The following is a 14,213-nucleotide window of genomic DNA, read 5'->3' as shown; positions in this document are numbered from 1 at the left end:
CCTATGATTGTGGGTTCGAATTCCAGCACCATACCCCTGCTCGTGGGTTTCACCGAAGTGGTAAACATCTGAGACCTGCATCACCTCGGGCTTTCCTCCCACATTAAGCTGACATGGCGTGATAGAACCGGAATACTATTAAAAGCGGCGTTAAACCCAACTCACTCACTCACACATATAATGACAACATGGATCTCATGTCTTCAAGTGTTTGTTTATAAACATGCTGGTTTGACAGTAGGATGTTGACAACACAGTATTCAAACAGTCACTCCCTCACCATATCATCATTAGTTATGCAACATGTCCTTGAAAAGTGAGTGGTTAAAGCGTTTGCACGTCACGCCGAAGACCCGAGTTCGATTCCCGACATGGGTACAATGTGTGAAGCCCATTTGTGGTGTCCCCCGCCATGATATTGCTGGAATATTGCTAAAAGCGGCATAAAACCATACTCACTCACTCACTCACTCACTCACTCACTCACTTTGTGTTGGGGGAAAAATCATTAAAACTTGCACAGCTGCATTTTTTTCAAGTGTGCACAATACACAAGAAAATATGGTTTATATATTGTCACTGAGCATGCTGAGGAATTTAATAAACTATTTATGTTTCATTGACATAACAGTAAGTACACCATCAGTTTGTTTTTGTTTGAGTGAGTGAGTGAGTGAGTGAGTGAGTGAGTGGCGGTATGGCATTTTTCCAGCAATATCTTGGCAGGGACACCAGAAAATGGACTTCACACATTGTAGATTGTTTGTTTGTTTGTTTGTTTGTTTGTTGTTTAATCCCGCACTCAGCAATATTCCAGCTATATGACGGCGGTCTGTAAATAATCAAGTCTGGACCAGACAATTCAGTGATTGACATCATGCACATCAATCCACGCAATTGGGATTGATGACATGCATCAACCAAGTCAGCGAGCCTGACCACCCGATCCCATTAGTTGCCTCTTACGACAAGCAGAGTCGCTTTTTACGGCAAGCATGGGTTGTTGAAGACCTATTCTACCCAATTTCACAGGTCTCACACATTTTACCCAGTTGGGAAGTGAACCTGGGTCTTCAGCATGACAAGCGAATACTTTAACCACTAGGCTACCCCATCTCTCTCTATTTGAATGAACTAAATAGGACCCGATGTCTCCAATACATATAGACAACATCAAAGACATTTGATCTCATCCTCAATTATCCAGAGTATTGTATGGCCATTCCATTATGATCAATAACCTGGCCCTATACAGGATCCTAGTTTTATGTTGAGCCTGATTCAAATGACACGACATTAAAGGCAGCCATCTAATCAAATTACACAGATGAGTGAGAGAAATTCAGTGCTAAGTCATAAGAGATGGCGATGGGGACATCTTTACCAAAATGAAGCTAAGTGATTGAATCGAAGTATTATACACTAGATTAAAGGTGAGGTGAAATTGGGTTTAATGACGCTTCCAAGATTATTGCACTTATATAGCGACGTGCATGCACATGTGTGTGGCTGCCTGTACTAGTCCGGACTGATGCCGATTTATAGTGCTAGCACCCTGACATACCATGCCGCAGTTTAACATGAATGCCCAACTCAGACACAGTATACTGACTCCGAGCCAACCAGTCCTTGTTTTAACCCCTTAATGCCGAGCGCCAGACAGGGTAACAACAAGTACCATTTTTGGGTATTTTGGTATGACACGGCCGGGGATCGAACCCCGGGCCTTCCGCTCTCCGGGGGTTGCTCTACCACTAGACCATGGAGGCGGTCTCTTCCAAAATGAAGCTAAAGGAAGTAAAATACACTAGATTAAAGAGGATGATGATGTGATGAAGAGATTTGTTGACACCAATATGTCTGTTTTAATTGTAACATGAAGCACAATAATTTCAGTCAACGTTTCTAAGTATTTTGCCCTCTGTTAAAGTTAGACCTTTATTTTCTTCATGACGCTACACAAATTTTATTTGTTGTTTTTTGAGATTTTATAAACTATCAAGATATTTAACTAGTAGTAAGTTGAAACTTCTTTTTCTTTTCAGAATCTAGGACAAGCTTGTGAACAGAACAAGACAAGAAAGGATCTGGAGATACAAATATTGATGTATGAAAGAAGATTATCAAACTTCACATTCTAGAAAATACAGATTGACAAGAGAAATCATTGGGACAGTCCATACAGTGTTCGAAATAAGTGCCTGCCTGTCGGCCCGCTGCAGGTAGATCTTCTGTCAGGCCGGTAGTTGTAAACATGTGAAGGTCCTTACGGCCTGTACGTTTTCGTGTCGATATTTTTGTCACAAAAAACTGCAATTCTTAAATGAGGGACTGAAGAGTTTAGTAGGGGCTTGTGGCTTCCTGAAGACAGCCTGGCATTTTTTTTATTTCAAACACTGAGTCCATACTAGTCATGAAAAGTCCAATTGGACTTTTCTGTACATAGTTTATGTTTGTAGTTTAAAGTCCCACTGGGCAATGTTCCAGCTATATGTCGGCAACCTGTAAATAATCGAGACAGGACCACACAAAGCAGTGATTAATGTTATGAGGAAACATCCAAGCTGTCCGGGTATGTATGTATCGTTATCATCCGAGTCACTGGGCCTGACCACACGATCCATGAAGTCAGCGAACAAGACAAGCATAGGTTGATGGGGACCAATTCTAACCCAGAACCCCAATTGGGGCTATGAATCAAGTAGTTGTGAAGTGCAAATATATCAGTGAGACAAAGTTGACAACGTACCTGGCCACACTCGATGTCCACATGTCTGTTTGAGCAACCCTAACACCATTGAAACATTATATTTTATTGGCCGTGTCGTACTAAACGCCAACTGACTGTTACCCATACCCATATTTGCACAGATCATATTTCATAATTTACATTTCACAGATGAAGGGACCAATGACAGACTAAACTTTCTGCCACATTTGTTGTAATTATCTCATCGTACAACCTGGCCTATTTGTCTGCTGTGTTTTATTTGAGAAACCGAACAATATGGCTGAATTTGCCAGGCGTATCTGTGGACATTTGTACGCGACCAGTGAAGGGGTGGTGTGGGCTTGGGGTCGATAACGAGTTTACTTTGATTGTGTAAACATCTTTCTGTATGATTGACAATGCTTGTGGTAGGACGGCGTGTGAGAACGGATTGAGAGGGTTGTCCTTCCCGAATTGTGTATAACAGCAAGTCAGACAGATGGCCACGGCTCAACAAGTTCTATTCATCCTACATGCAGGTGGATCTGATCCACTAAGTGATTTGAATCAGTGGTTTGTGATTATATTTCGTTGGGTACGATTTGTTGATCAATGCGACGACAGATTTGAGGGCCTTCCTTTCGTGCAAGCGGTGTTGGTTGTATCACAAACTTTTGATATTGATAATGCTCTGTTTAATATTTTTTATGTTGTACTCTGCACATGTTGCATAAAAAGTTATCTTCAGGCTGGGGTTCTGTCATGGTGAGAGTTGTGCTGTGGGTGAGAGTTGTGCTGTGGGTGAGAATTGTCTGTGGGTGAGAATTGGGGTCCTGAGAGGTACTGGACAGAGGAGTTTTGGAATTGGTTGTGAGAATTTTGGGTTGGTGAGAGTAATGGTTTGTGAGAAAAGTGGGTTTGTGAGAATAATAGATTGTGAGAATTGTGGCTTGTGAGAAAGGTTGGTTGGTGAAAATTGTGGCTTGTGAGAACGGTGGGTTGGTGACAAATGTGGCTTGTGAGAAGGGTGGGTTGGTGAGAGTTGTGGCTTGTGAGAAAGGTGGGTTGGTGACAATTGTGGCTTGTGAGAAGGGTGGGTTGGTGAGAGTTGTGGCTTGTGAGAAAGGTGGGTTGATGAGATTTTGTGGCTAGTGAGAAGGGTTTGTTGGTGAGAGTTGTGGCTTGTGAGAAGGGTGGGTTGGTGAGAGTTGTGGCTTGTGAGAAGGGTGGGTTGGTGAGAGTTGTGGCTTGTGAGAAAGGTGGGTTGGTGAGAGTTGTGGCTTGTGAGAAGGGTGGGTTGGTGAGAGTTGTGGCTTGTGAGAAAGGTGGGTTGGTGAGAGTTGTGGCTTGTGAGAAGGGTGGGTTGGTGAGAGTTGTGGCTTGTGAGAAAGGTGGGTTGGTGAGAGTTGTGGCTTGTGAGAAAGGTGGGTTGGTGAGAGTTGTGGCTTGTGAGAAAGGTGGGTTGGTGAGAGTTATGGCTTGTGAGAAGGGTGGGTTGGTGAGAGTTGTGGCTTGTGAGAAAGGTGGGTTGGTGAGAGTTGTGGCTTGTGAGAAGGGTGGGTTGGTGAGAGTTGTGGCTTGTGAGAAAGGTGGGTTGGTGAGAGTTGTGGCTTGTGAGAAAGGTGGGTTGGTGAGAATTGTGGCTTGTGAGAAGGGTGGGTTGGTGAGAATTGTGGCTTGTGAGAAGGGTGGGTTGGTGAGAGTTATGGCTTGTGAGAAAGGTGGGTTGGTGAGAGTTGTGGCTTGTGAGAAAGGTGGGTTGGTGAGAGTTATGGCTTGTGAGAAGGGTGGGTTGGTGAGAGTTGTTGCTTGTGAGAAGGGTGGGTTGGTGAGAATTGTGGCTTGTGAGAAGGGTGGGTTGGTGAGAGTTGTGGCTTGTGAGAAGGGTGGGTTGGTGACCATTGTGGCTTGTGAGAAGGGTGGGTTGGTGAGAGTTGTGGCTTGTGAGAAAGGTGGGTTGGTGACAATTGTGGCTTGTGAGAAGGGTGGGTTGGTGAGAATTGTGGCTTGTGAGATGGGTGGGTTGGTGAGAGTTGTGGCTTGTGAGAAGGGTGGGATGGTGACAATTGTGGCTTGTGAGAAGGGTTTGTTGGTGAGAGTTGTGGCTTGTGAGAAAGGTTGGTTGGTGACAATTGTGGCTTGTGAGAAGGGTGGGTTGGTGAGAGTTGTGGCTTGTGAGAAAGGTGGGTTGGTGAGAGTTGTGGCTTGTGAGAAAGGTGGGTTGGTGAGAATTGTGGCTTGTGAGAATGGTGGGTTGGTGAGAATTGTGGCTTGTGAGAAGGGTGGGTTGGTGACAATTGTGGCTTGTGAGAATGGTGGGTTGGTGAGAATTGTGGCTTGTGAGAAGGGTGGGTTGGTGAGAGTTATGGCTTGTGAGAAGGATGGGTTGGTGAGAGTTGTGGCTTGTGAGAAAGGTGGGTTGGTGAGAGTTGTGGCTTGTGAGAAAGGTGGGTTGGTGAGAATTGTGGCTTGTGAGAAGGGTGGGTTGGTGACAATTGTGGCTTGTGAGAAGTGTGGGTTGGTGACAATTGTGGCTTGTGAGAAGGGTGGGTTGGTGAGAGTTGTGGCTTGTGAGAAAGGTGGGTTGGTGACAATTGTGGCTTGTGAGAAGGGTGGGTTGGTGAGAGTTGTGGCTTGTGAGAAGGACGGGTTGGTGAGAGTTGTGGCTTGTGAGAAGAGTGGGTTGGTGACAATTGTGGCTTGTGAGAAGGGTGGGTTGGTGAGAGTTGTGGCTTGGGAGAAGGGTGGGTTGGTGAGAGTTGTGGCTTGTGAGAAGGGTGGGTTGGTGACAATTGTGGCTTGTGAGAAGGGTTTGTTGGTGAGAGTTGTGGCTTGTGAAAAAGATGGGTTGGTGACAATTGTGGCTTGTGAGAAGGGTGGGTTGGTGAGAGTTGTGGCTTGTTAGAAGGGAGGGTTGGTGAGAGTTGTGGCTTGTGAGAAAGGTGGGTTGGTGAGAGTTATGGCTTGTGAGAAGGGTGGGTTGGTGACAATTGTGGCTTGTGAGAAGTGTGGGTTGGTGACAATTGTGGCTTGTGAGAAGGGTGGGTTGGTGAGAGTTGTGGCTTGTGAGAAAGGTGGGTTGGTGACAATTGTGGCTTGTGAGAAGGGTGGGTTGGTGAGAGTTGTGGCTTGTGAGAAGGGTGGGTTGGTGAGAGTTGTGGCTTGTGAGAAGAGTGGGTTGGTGACAATTGTGGCTTGTGAGAAGGGTGGGTTGGTGAGAGTTGTGGCTTGTGAGAAGGGTGGGTTGGTGAGAGTTGTGGCTTGTGAGAAGGGTGGGTTGGTGACAATTGTGGCTTGTGAGAAGGGTTTGTTGGTGAGAGTTGTGGCTTGTGAAAAAGATTGGTTGGTGACAATTGTGGCTTGTGAGAAGGGTGGGTTGGTGAGAGTTGTGGCTTGTTAGAAGGGAGGGTTGGTGAGAGTTGTGGCTTGGGAGAAAGGTGGGTTGGTGAGAATTGTGGCTTGTGAGAAGGGTGGGTTGGTGACAATTGTGGCTTGTGAGAAGTGTGGGTTGGTGACAATTGTGGCTTGTGAGAAGGGTGGGTTGGTGAGAGTTGTGGCTTGTGAGAAAGGTGGGTTGGTGACAATTGTGGCTTGTGAGAAGGGTGGGTTGGTGAGAGTTGTGGCTTGTGAGAAGGGTGGGTTGGTGAGAGTTGTGGCTTGTGAGAAGAGTGGGTTGGTGACAATTGTGGCTTGTGAGAAGGGTGGGTTGGTGAGAGTTGTGGCTTGTGAGAAGGGTGGGTTGGTGAGAGTTGTGGCTTGTGAGAAGGGTGGGTTGGTGAGAATTGTGGCTTGTGAGAAGGGTTTGTTGGTGAGAGTTGTGGCTTGTGAAAAAGATAGGTTGGTGACAATTGTGGCTTGTGAGAAGGGTGGGTTGGTGAGAGTTGTGGCTTGTGAGAAGGGTGGGTTGGTGAGAGTTGTGGCTTGTGAGAAAGGTGGGTTGGTGAGAGTTGTGGCTTGTGAGAAAGGTGGGTTGGTGAGAATTGTTGCTTGTGAGAATGGTGGGTTGGTGAGAATTGTGGCTTGTGAGAAGGGTGGGTTGGTGAGAGTTATGGCTTGTGAGAAAGGTGGGTTGGTGAGAGTTGTGGCTTGTGAGAAAGGTGGGTTGGTGACAATTGTGGCTTGTGAGAATGGTGGGTTGGTGAGAATTGTGGCTTGTGAGAAGGGTGGGTTGGTGAGAGTTGTGGCTTGTGAGAAAGGTGGGTTGGTGAGAGTTGTGGCTTGTGAGAAAGGTGGGTTGGTGAGAGTTGTGGCTTGTGAGAAGGGTGGGTTGGTGAGAATTGTGGCTTGTGAGAAGGGTGGGTTGGTGAGAGTTGTGGCTTGTGAGAAGGGTGGGTTGGTGAGAATTGTGGCTTGTGAGAAGGGTGGGTTGGTGAGAATTGTGGCTTGTGAGAAGGGTGGGTTGGTGAGAGTTGTGGCTTGTGAGAAAGGTGGGTTGGTGAGAATTGTGGCTTGTGAGAAAGGTGGGTTGGTGAGAATACAAACATACAAATGTAACAAATGTTATATTTGGGATAACACTGTCTTTGTAAAGTACAGATTCACATACTTTTTTCAATTCCCGGACGGGACTCAACCCCAAAATAAATACGAGAATCTGTACTTTACCAAGAAAGTGTTATCTCAAAAATAACATTTGTTACATTTGACCACTTTCTAAATGGCATTGTGTTGTCATGACTTACATACAATTCACATGATTATTTAGGTTTGTTTGTTTGTTTGTTGTTTATCACCGCACTCAGCAATATTCCGGCTATATGACGGCGTTCTGTGAATAATCAAGTCTTAACCAGACAATCCAGTGATTGATATCACGAGATCAATCTACACAATTCAGATACGATGACATGCATCAACCATGTCAGCAGGTAAGACCACCCAATCCGTTAGTCGCCTTTTATGACAAGCAAAGTTGCCTTTTTCAGCAAGCATGGGTTTTGAAGACCTATTCTACCCCGGATCTTCACGGGTCGATTTCATTCCTGACTCATGCATGACTGGAGCCATTGATGGGGTAGGATATGTATCATCACTATCAGATAGTGATTCATAAACACTTACTCATGATTTAGTAGGAATCATACAATCGACTCTGATTTTAATAGATATTTTTTATGAATATTGAAAAGGTTTTTCTACTTTTATGTACTATATGTAAAATAAAATTTGCAACCTTAAGATTGTCTTCTATATCTTCTAATTTAGAGGACATGTTTAATAAGAACATTTGAGTGTGTCTTAAAGGATTAGATCGTTAAACGGAACCAGCTCTTCCAACACAGAAAATTAAACTTCAAAATGTCAAAGTGGAATTTAAAAGGGATTGGCCTATTATTTCCCAGACAAGAAAGATTCAAGTTACTCAAATTTGCATGAACTTGTTGAAACTGTCAAAAGCAAATAAGAAGGATCGGCCATACATCTGGTTGATGATTTCTGTGTCTACATCCATTCACACAACACCCAGATTGTGCACAGAGAGGCCTGTCTTCAATTGTAACTCGAGACTGAAAGCTTGCTCAATCACTGGTAGCCTTGTCAACTTTTCATGAATCTGCTGTCAGATTGTGATTCAAATGTTTAGATTGTATTTGATTAGGAGCCAGTTGGTATGATTTATGACAGGTAGATATCTAATATTTGATTTCTTTCATAATGTTTGAAGATCAAATTTGGTCAGTTCAAGTAGCAGGTGTCTGGAGGGGGTTAGGTCAAGGTCAATCGGTGGATGCCGATTGGAAGCACATGGTTATTGTAACCACCAGTCGACCAGTCGATACTCACGGTTATTGAAATGTGTTTGTATTTCGTACAAATCTATCCAGATTGGTATAGGTCAGATAATCTTAATAATAGTTTGGGTGGTCGGGTAGCCTAGTGGTTAAAGCGTCCACTTGTCACTGAAGACCAGGGTTTGATTCCCGACATGAGTACAGTGTGTGAAGCATTATGTGAAAGGACATTTATATCTCCATTTTTATTATGGGAAAGGACATTTATATCTCCATTTTAATTATGGGAAAGGACATTTATATCTCCGTTTTTATTATGGGAAAGGACATATATATATCTCCATTTTAATTAGGGGAAAGGACATTTATATCTCAATTTTTATTAGGGGAAAGGACATTTATATCTCCATTTCTATTAGGGGAAAGGACATTTATATCTCAATTTTAATTATGGGAAAGGACATTTATATCTCAATTTTAATTATGGGAAAGGACATTTATGTCTCCATTTTAATTATGGGAAAGGACATATATATCTCCATTTTTATTATGGGAAAGGACATTTATATCTCCATTTTAATTATGGGAAAGGACATTTATATCCCCATAATTACTGCCACAAGTTCTCAATCTTACTGAAATCTCCTTGAAAAACATCATTGTAAAATGTAGGTGCAGCACACAGTCTGGTGATGTCGTGTTGCAGTTCATTATCAGGATATACAGAGAAACCTTGATAATCCAGACACTGTCAAATCCAGGCACACTGCCTCTTAATCATTAATACCATCAGCAAGCCTTCTGTATGTAATTAAAAGGACATTGTAAAATGTATAAATGTATGTGTGTTGCAATCTGATAGGTTGAGTGATTGAGTGAGGTTTTACGCCGCTTTTAGCAATATTCCAGCAATATCACGGCGGGGGACACCAGAAATGGGCTTCACACATTGTACCCATGTCGGGAATCGAACCCGGGTCTTCGGTATGACGAGCGAACACTTTAACCACTAGGCTACCCGACCGCCCCCTGATAGGTTGAAAAAATGTTAATATTCATCCAATCTCATTGAAATCAGATCTTACTTTCCATTACCACCGTACAAAAATCTGTGGACACCCCAATACAGGTCATGTCCAGACTACGAGCCAGACTTTGTTTTAAACTTACAAAGCACTGTTTTTTTGTAAGACTAGAGAAAAGTAGCATGTTAAACATGTTAAAAAACAATAACTACATTTACTGTTGTTATCAGTATAAATACATTATGTACAATACTATAACAAAACCTTGTGAAAATTTATCTTAAAAACTTTTAAACACGGCAAATTATGACAAATAACAATAGATCCATGTCTATTACAGAAGGGAGGTAGCTCTAGTACTCATTTTCTATTTTTTTATGGGTTTTTAACCTACTAATCCAAAATTAATTTTAATATTAGAAAATGATGTCTGGCCGTACTCCATATTATCAAGTGATGATCTTGCATTTAACTGGAACCTTACACTATGCTTTCAAGACAACATTTTTCACATGTATCGCCTCCTTTCATCAATGTCAAGTTTGACATATATATGTTTATGTGAAGATACTGATGGTGCTCTTCTGTCACCATGGAGACCGGTGTATGGTTTTTCTGCAGCTGTAAATAGCAACTGCAGTGATTACCCACAAGCCAAGCCTCATACAGACGACAGGACGTGTCCACGACTAATTAACATTTATAGATATTTTAAGATATACGAAAGAGAAGACAGATTTGGAGATATTAGAGCAGGTAGGCTTTGCCAAGTCTGTAAGGCAATTAATAGTTCTGTCTCTTCTGCCGTGAGCTCACCTGGTCTAGTCCACGGTTGTCAGAGTGTATAACCCTTTTCATTTTTTACTTCTCTGAAATTGTTTAATGGATTCAGCTGAAATTTTGTGTGGAGTTTTGTTACCAGTGTTCGAAATACCTGCCTGCCCGACCGTCCGAGACGGGTTGATTTCAACTCGGGCTGCCAGATTTTCAAATCCCCCTCCCCGACGGTCGGGTTATATTTCATATGTGAAAATATTCTAAATATTTCCCGATGATAAGCATTAATTCACATGTAAAGATGAATGATAAAATGTAACCAAAAAGAAACCCTGTTAGCTTATCCTGAGAAACATGATTATAGTGGGCAGGCAGGTTTTGGTCAGGGCTGGAAAGTATTTCAGCTAGCCAGTCCTGTGGTCTGGCTGAAATTTTTGGGAGTTTCATACCCTGTTGTTACTACAGAGGGTTCATGTTTGAGCAAGGCATCAAAATTGCATTCTTTGATTTAGCCTATTTAATTAAAGAAAAAAACACGAAAAATTGTCTTCTCAAAAACTAAAACCAGAGACGTGATACTTGATGGATGTGGAACCAAATTTGTTCAAGGCAACAGGATAATCAAATATGGCCGTCATAAACATCTTTGCTTCAGAAGCTTCTGAACCAATGACTCTGAAACTTAACCTGCTTGTTCCCACCCATAATGATACCTGAATTTGTTCAAGAGGTTCAAATCACTACTCAGTACTCATGTTATTCTTAAGTGAAGCTGAATCTTTGCATGCTTTTTCCAACAAATGCTGACTCCCAATTTGTTCGGGGGTTCAAATCCGATTTGGAACCTGAGGGAGCTTGACTTTTGATGTATGTTTCTTCTTATGATGACTTCATATGTGATCAAATCAGTCAGATTTTAGTGGGTTTTTGTGAAACAATTGAAAATTAGATCCTTCTCCTTAGAAGGTGTATTAGCTTCAGATTATTATTTTTTGTAAAGTAGATTTAACTGTTGGGTATTTCAACTATGTTCTCCATTAGTTCGTTTGTTCGTTCATAGAAACATCGTGGAAATTGAACTACTTGTTCATAAGGAATACTTGTTTCATATTTGTTAATACTTTTGTCCTCATTATTTATGTAGAGACTACTGTAACATCAATGCTAACAGCAACTTTTGCCGTGTGGCTGTCTACTGCAGGTGAGCTACAGTGATTTGGTGCTATTTTTGGTGAGGGTGATGCATGTGGCACTGGCTCCTGTGCATCTTTTAGATAAGGGCACTTTAGAGCAGAGGTGGATAACAGGATAAAATTAATAAATTGAGATTGATCATTCAGTTATGCAGGTAATAAATATCATATATTTGGAATAGATATGATTTTGTTTGTTGTTTAATGCCACAATCAGCAGTATTCCAGCTATATGACAGCGGTCTGTAAATAATCGAGTCTGGACCAGACGATCCAGTGATTGACAACATGAGCATTGATCCACGCAATTGGGATCGATGACATACATCAACCAAGTCAGCGAGCCTGACCACCAGATCCTGTTAGTCGCCTCTTAAGACAAGCATAGTCGCCTTTTACGGCAAGCATGGGTTGCTGAAGACCTATTCTATCCTGGATCTTCATGGGTCGATATATATGAAGGTGAATGAAATAGATACAAGGAATTCACGTTCAAAAATGTATACTGCTTCTTTAAAATAATCTCTTCCTGGATTGACTCAGGTCCTCAGCATCAAAGAGTCGATGACAATGTGGAATGGATGGCTTGTAATATTGCTGAAATATTGCCAATTGCAGTGTTAAACAACATTCTACCATGAATTTTGAAAATATTTTATTTTGATTGGCGAATCAGTTATCAAATCACGATAAACACCCCTTGATTGAAACAGCCAACATCACTGCAAAGCTAATATTTTTGGAATAGTCCTTCATAGTACAGTCACTGTCGGTATTCAAAAGATGTGTGGCAATACATTTCGCGCAGAAAACACGATAGAAATCTTCAAAGAGAATGTATTTAAAGTTTTGAGGACAACAGGGAGCTTTCAATTTGCTGCTTTTCTATATACGACTGACGTCATATCTTTTGTGTCACAATGAGGGTTATAACCTCATAATAGTGACGTGTGGTGCAGAAAGAACCTTTGAAAGGTTTGCTTAGTTTACTGTAGAGGTGCCCACCTTACGTTAGGTTACAAAGTATGTGTGAAGTATGACATGAGTGAATGAGTGGGTTGGGTTTAACGCAGCGTGTCTGCTTCATGTGGGAGGAAAGCCCGAAGTGATGCAGGTCTCAGACGTTTACCACTTCGGTGAAACCCACGAGCATGACAAACCTAGAAACATAATCGGGGCCAACCAGGATTCGAACCCACAATCATAGGTTTCTGCCATGCCCAAGGGATGCAACTCTGGACAGCGAATCGCGGCGCCTTAGACGACTGGGCCCCCATGCCCCCTGTGAAGTATACGGTGTAAACAAATTGATAAAGAGCATATAGAGCACCATATTTTGTTTAAAGGCAGTTGTCTGTGTTTTACAAAACACTGGACTCAACCAATGCCACTTCGCTCCTTATATTTGCGAACACCAAAGAGTTTGTGTTTTATTTTATCATTGTAAAATGGAGATAAACATCCTGTGTTTTCAATGTTAAGCTAGTTTACCTGCAGATTTATCTGCGTTAAATTTAACATTTGAAACCTCACGCTACACATTTGGTTGAAAATTCAATTTTGCGCAGTTAAATCTGCAGCTAACCTAGTTCTACATTGAAAATACAGTATGTTTATCTCCTATTCACAAACTCCGTAACAGACCGTCACTCACTGTCAGCACATCCTGTTTGAATACACCAAGTTCTTCTTTCACCCGTGAATATATTTGGCATTGGTGTAGTTGCCATTTATAACCAACAAATCATACGACAGCCTGGTTCTTGCAAGAGGGAGAACTGCAATTATCCAACCAATGAACGTTCAGTTTACGAAGAGGGGAATCTCCGAGTAACTCTCCATTCCTTAAAAATAATGGAGCAGAGGCCCCGCATCGGATATTCCCCTACCTAGAACTCATCCCTACTTTTACACTTTGACAAAATATTCTGTTGTGGAAAATATTTGAAAAATAAACCAGAACTCTTTGTTGTCTGGTATTTATACTGCGTGAGTCGCCCTTGCGTGATGCACGAGGAATGCGTTCTCTGCCGCTGTTGAACGTGCGCCAAGCTCCGTCGCGAGCTGACATTTACAATGCATGCATGGTACACGGCTCTTCATAATTTTCTTGGGTCCTAAACAAGTATTTATCAATCGCTTGCATATTGTGAATACATGCGGGAATAACAGGAAATATAGAGCCCCGAACAAAGATATATATATTACCTGATTTGTATTTCTCGTCAAAGGTTTATTTAATTGCTAACCTGCTCTTACACAATATTATATACATATTATTTTTAATTATGCAAGATTATGAAAATATTTAATATTTGATTTCACACGATTCCTTCATGTGCCGCCGTAGCTGAGGTTGACAATTACACATTCTCAAATCAAACGATGCGGGATCGGACCCCGTTGTCGACACATGGTTTCGGAAAGAAATTGAAATTATTTTCTTGTCAGTAAATGTAAAAAATTGTTCCGTCTATTCCAAGTGGAAATTAATTCAAATGTTGTTGAAGATAATGTATAGTTGACAAAGAACTCTCCATTCCTGAAAAGTAATGGAGCGTTCAAACAATAAAATGACGTCACAGATGTGTTTTAATTCCTACAGATGGCAGTGTTTCTCACTTCCATCATGCTCTACATACACATTGCTTCAATGTCAGGTCATTGTTGGCGACACACAGAGTATGTGCACAGTTTAGGGCTTATTTGAATTATGTGAGTTATAAATGGCCTCATTTCATTAGCTGACTAAAGTCAGTCACGCTAAGGCCCGGGG

At 42.0% G+C, this 14,213-nt stretch overlaps 1 protein-coding gene across 1 annotated transcript in view; it reads right to left on the bottom strand.

Moving 5' to 3' along the window:
- Positions 1-3,454: 3,454 nt before the first annotated feature.
- Positions 3,455-14,213, bottom strand: part of LOC125372458 (proline-rich protein 36-like) — a 61,578-nt gene continuing 50,819 nt past the window's right edge. The window contains exons 3-6 of the mRNA XM_048382528.1: positions 6,227-7,158; positions 6,062-6,135; positions 5,798-5,871; positions 3,455-5,607 (exon numbers count right to left, since the gene is read on the bottom strand). Of these exons, the coding sequence (XP_048238485.1) occupies positions 3,455-5,607; positions 5,798-5,871; positions 6,062-6,135; positions 6,227-7,158 (3,233 nt within the window). The remainder of the gene's footprint in view (positions 5,608-5,797; positions 5,872-6,061; positions 6,136-6,226; positions 7,159-14,213) is intronic.

Source organism: Haliotis rufescens, unplaced genomic scaffold (genome assembly GCF_023055435.1).
Source record: "Haliotis rufescens isolate VD_foot unplaced genomic scaffold, xgHalRufe1.0.p SCAF_4, whole genome shotgun sequence".
Taxonomy (NCBI): Eukaryota; Metazoa; Mollusca; class Gastropoda; order Lepetellida; family Haliotidae; genus Haliotis; species Haliotis rufescens.
The sequence above is the reverse complement of the archived record's forward strand: the minus strand, read 5'-3'. Positions and strand labels throughout refer to the sequence as shown.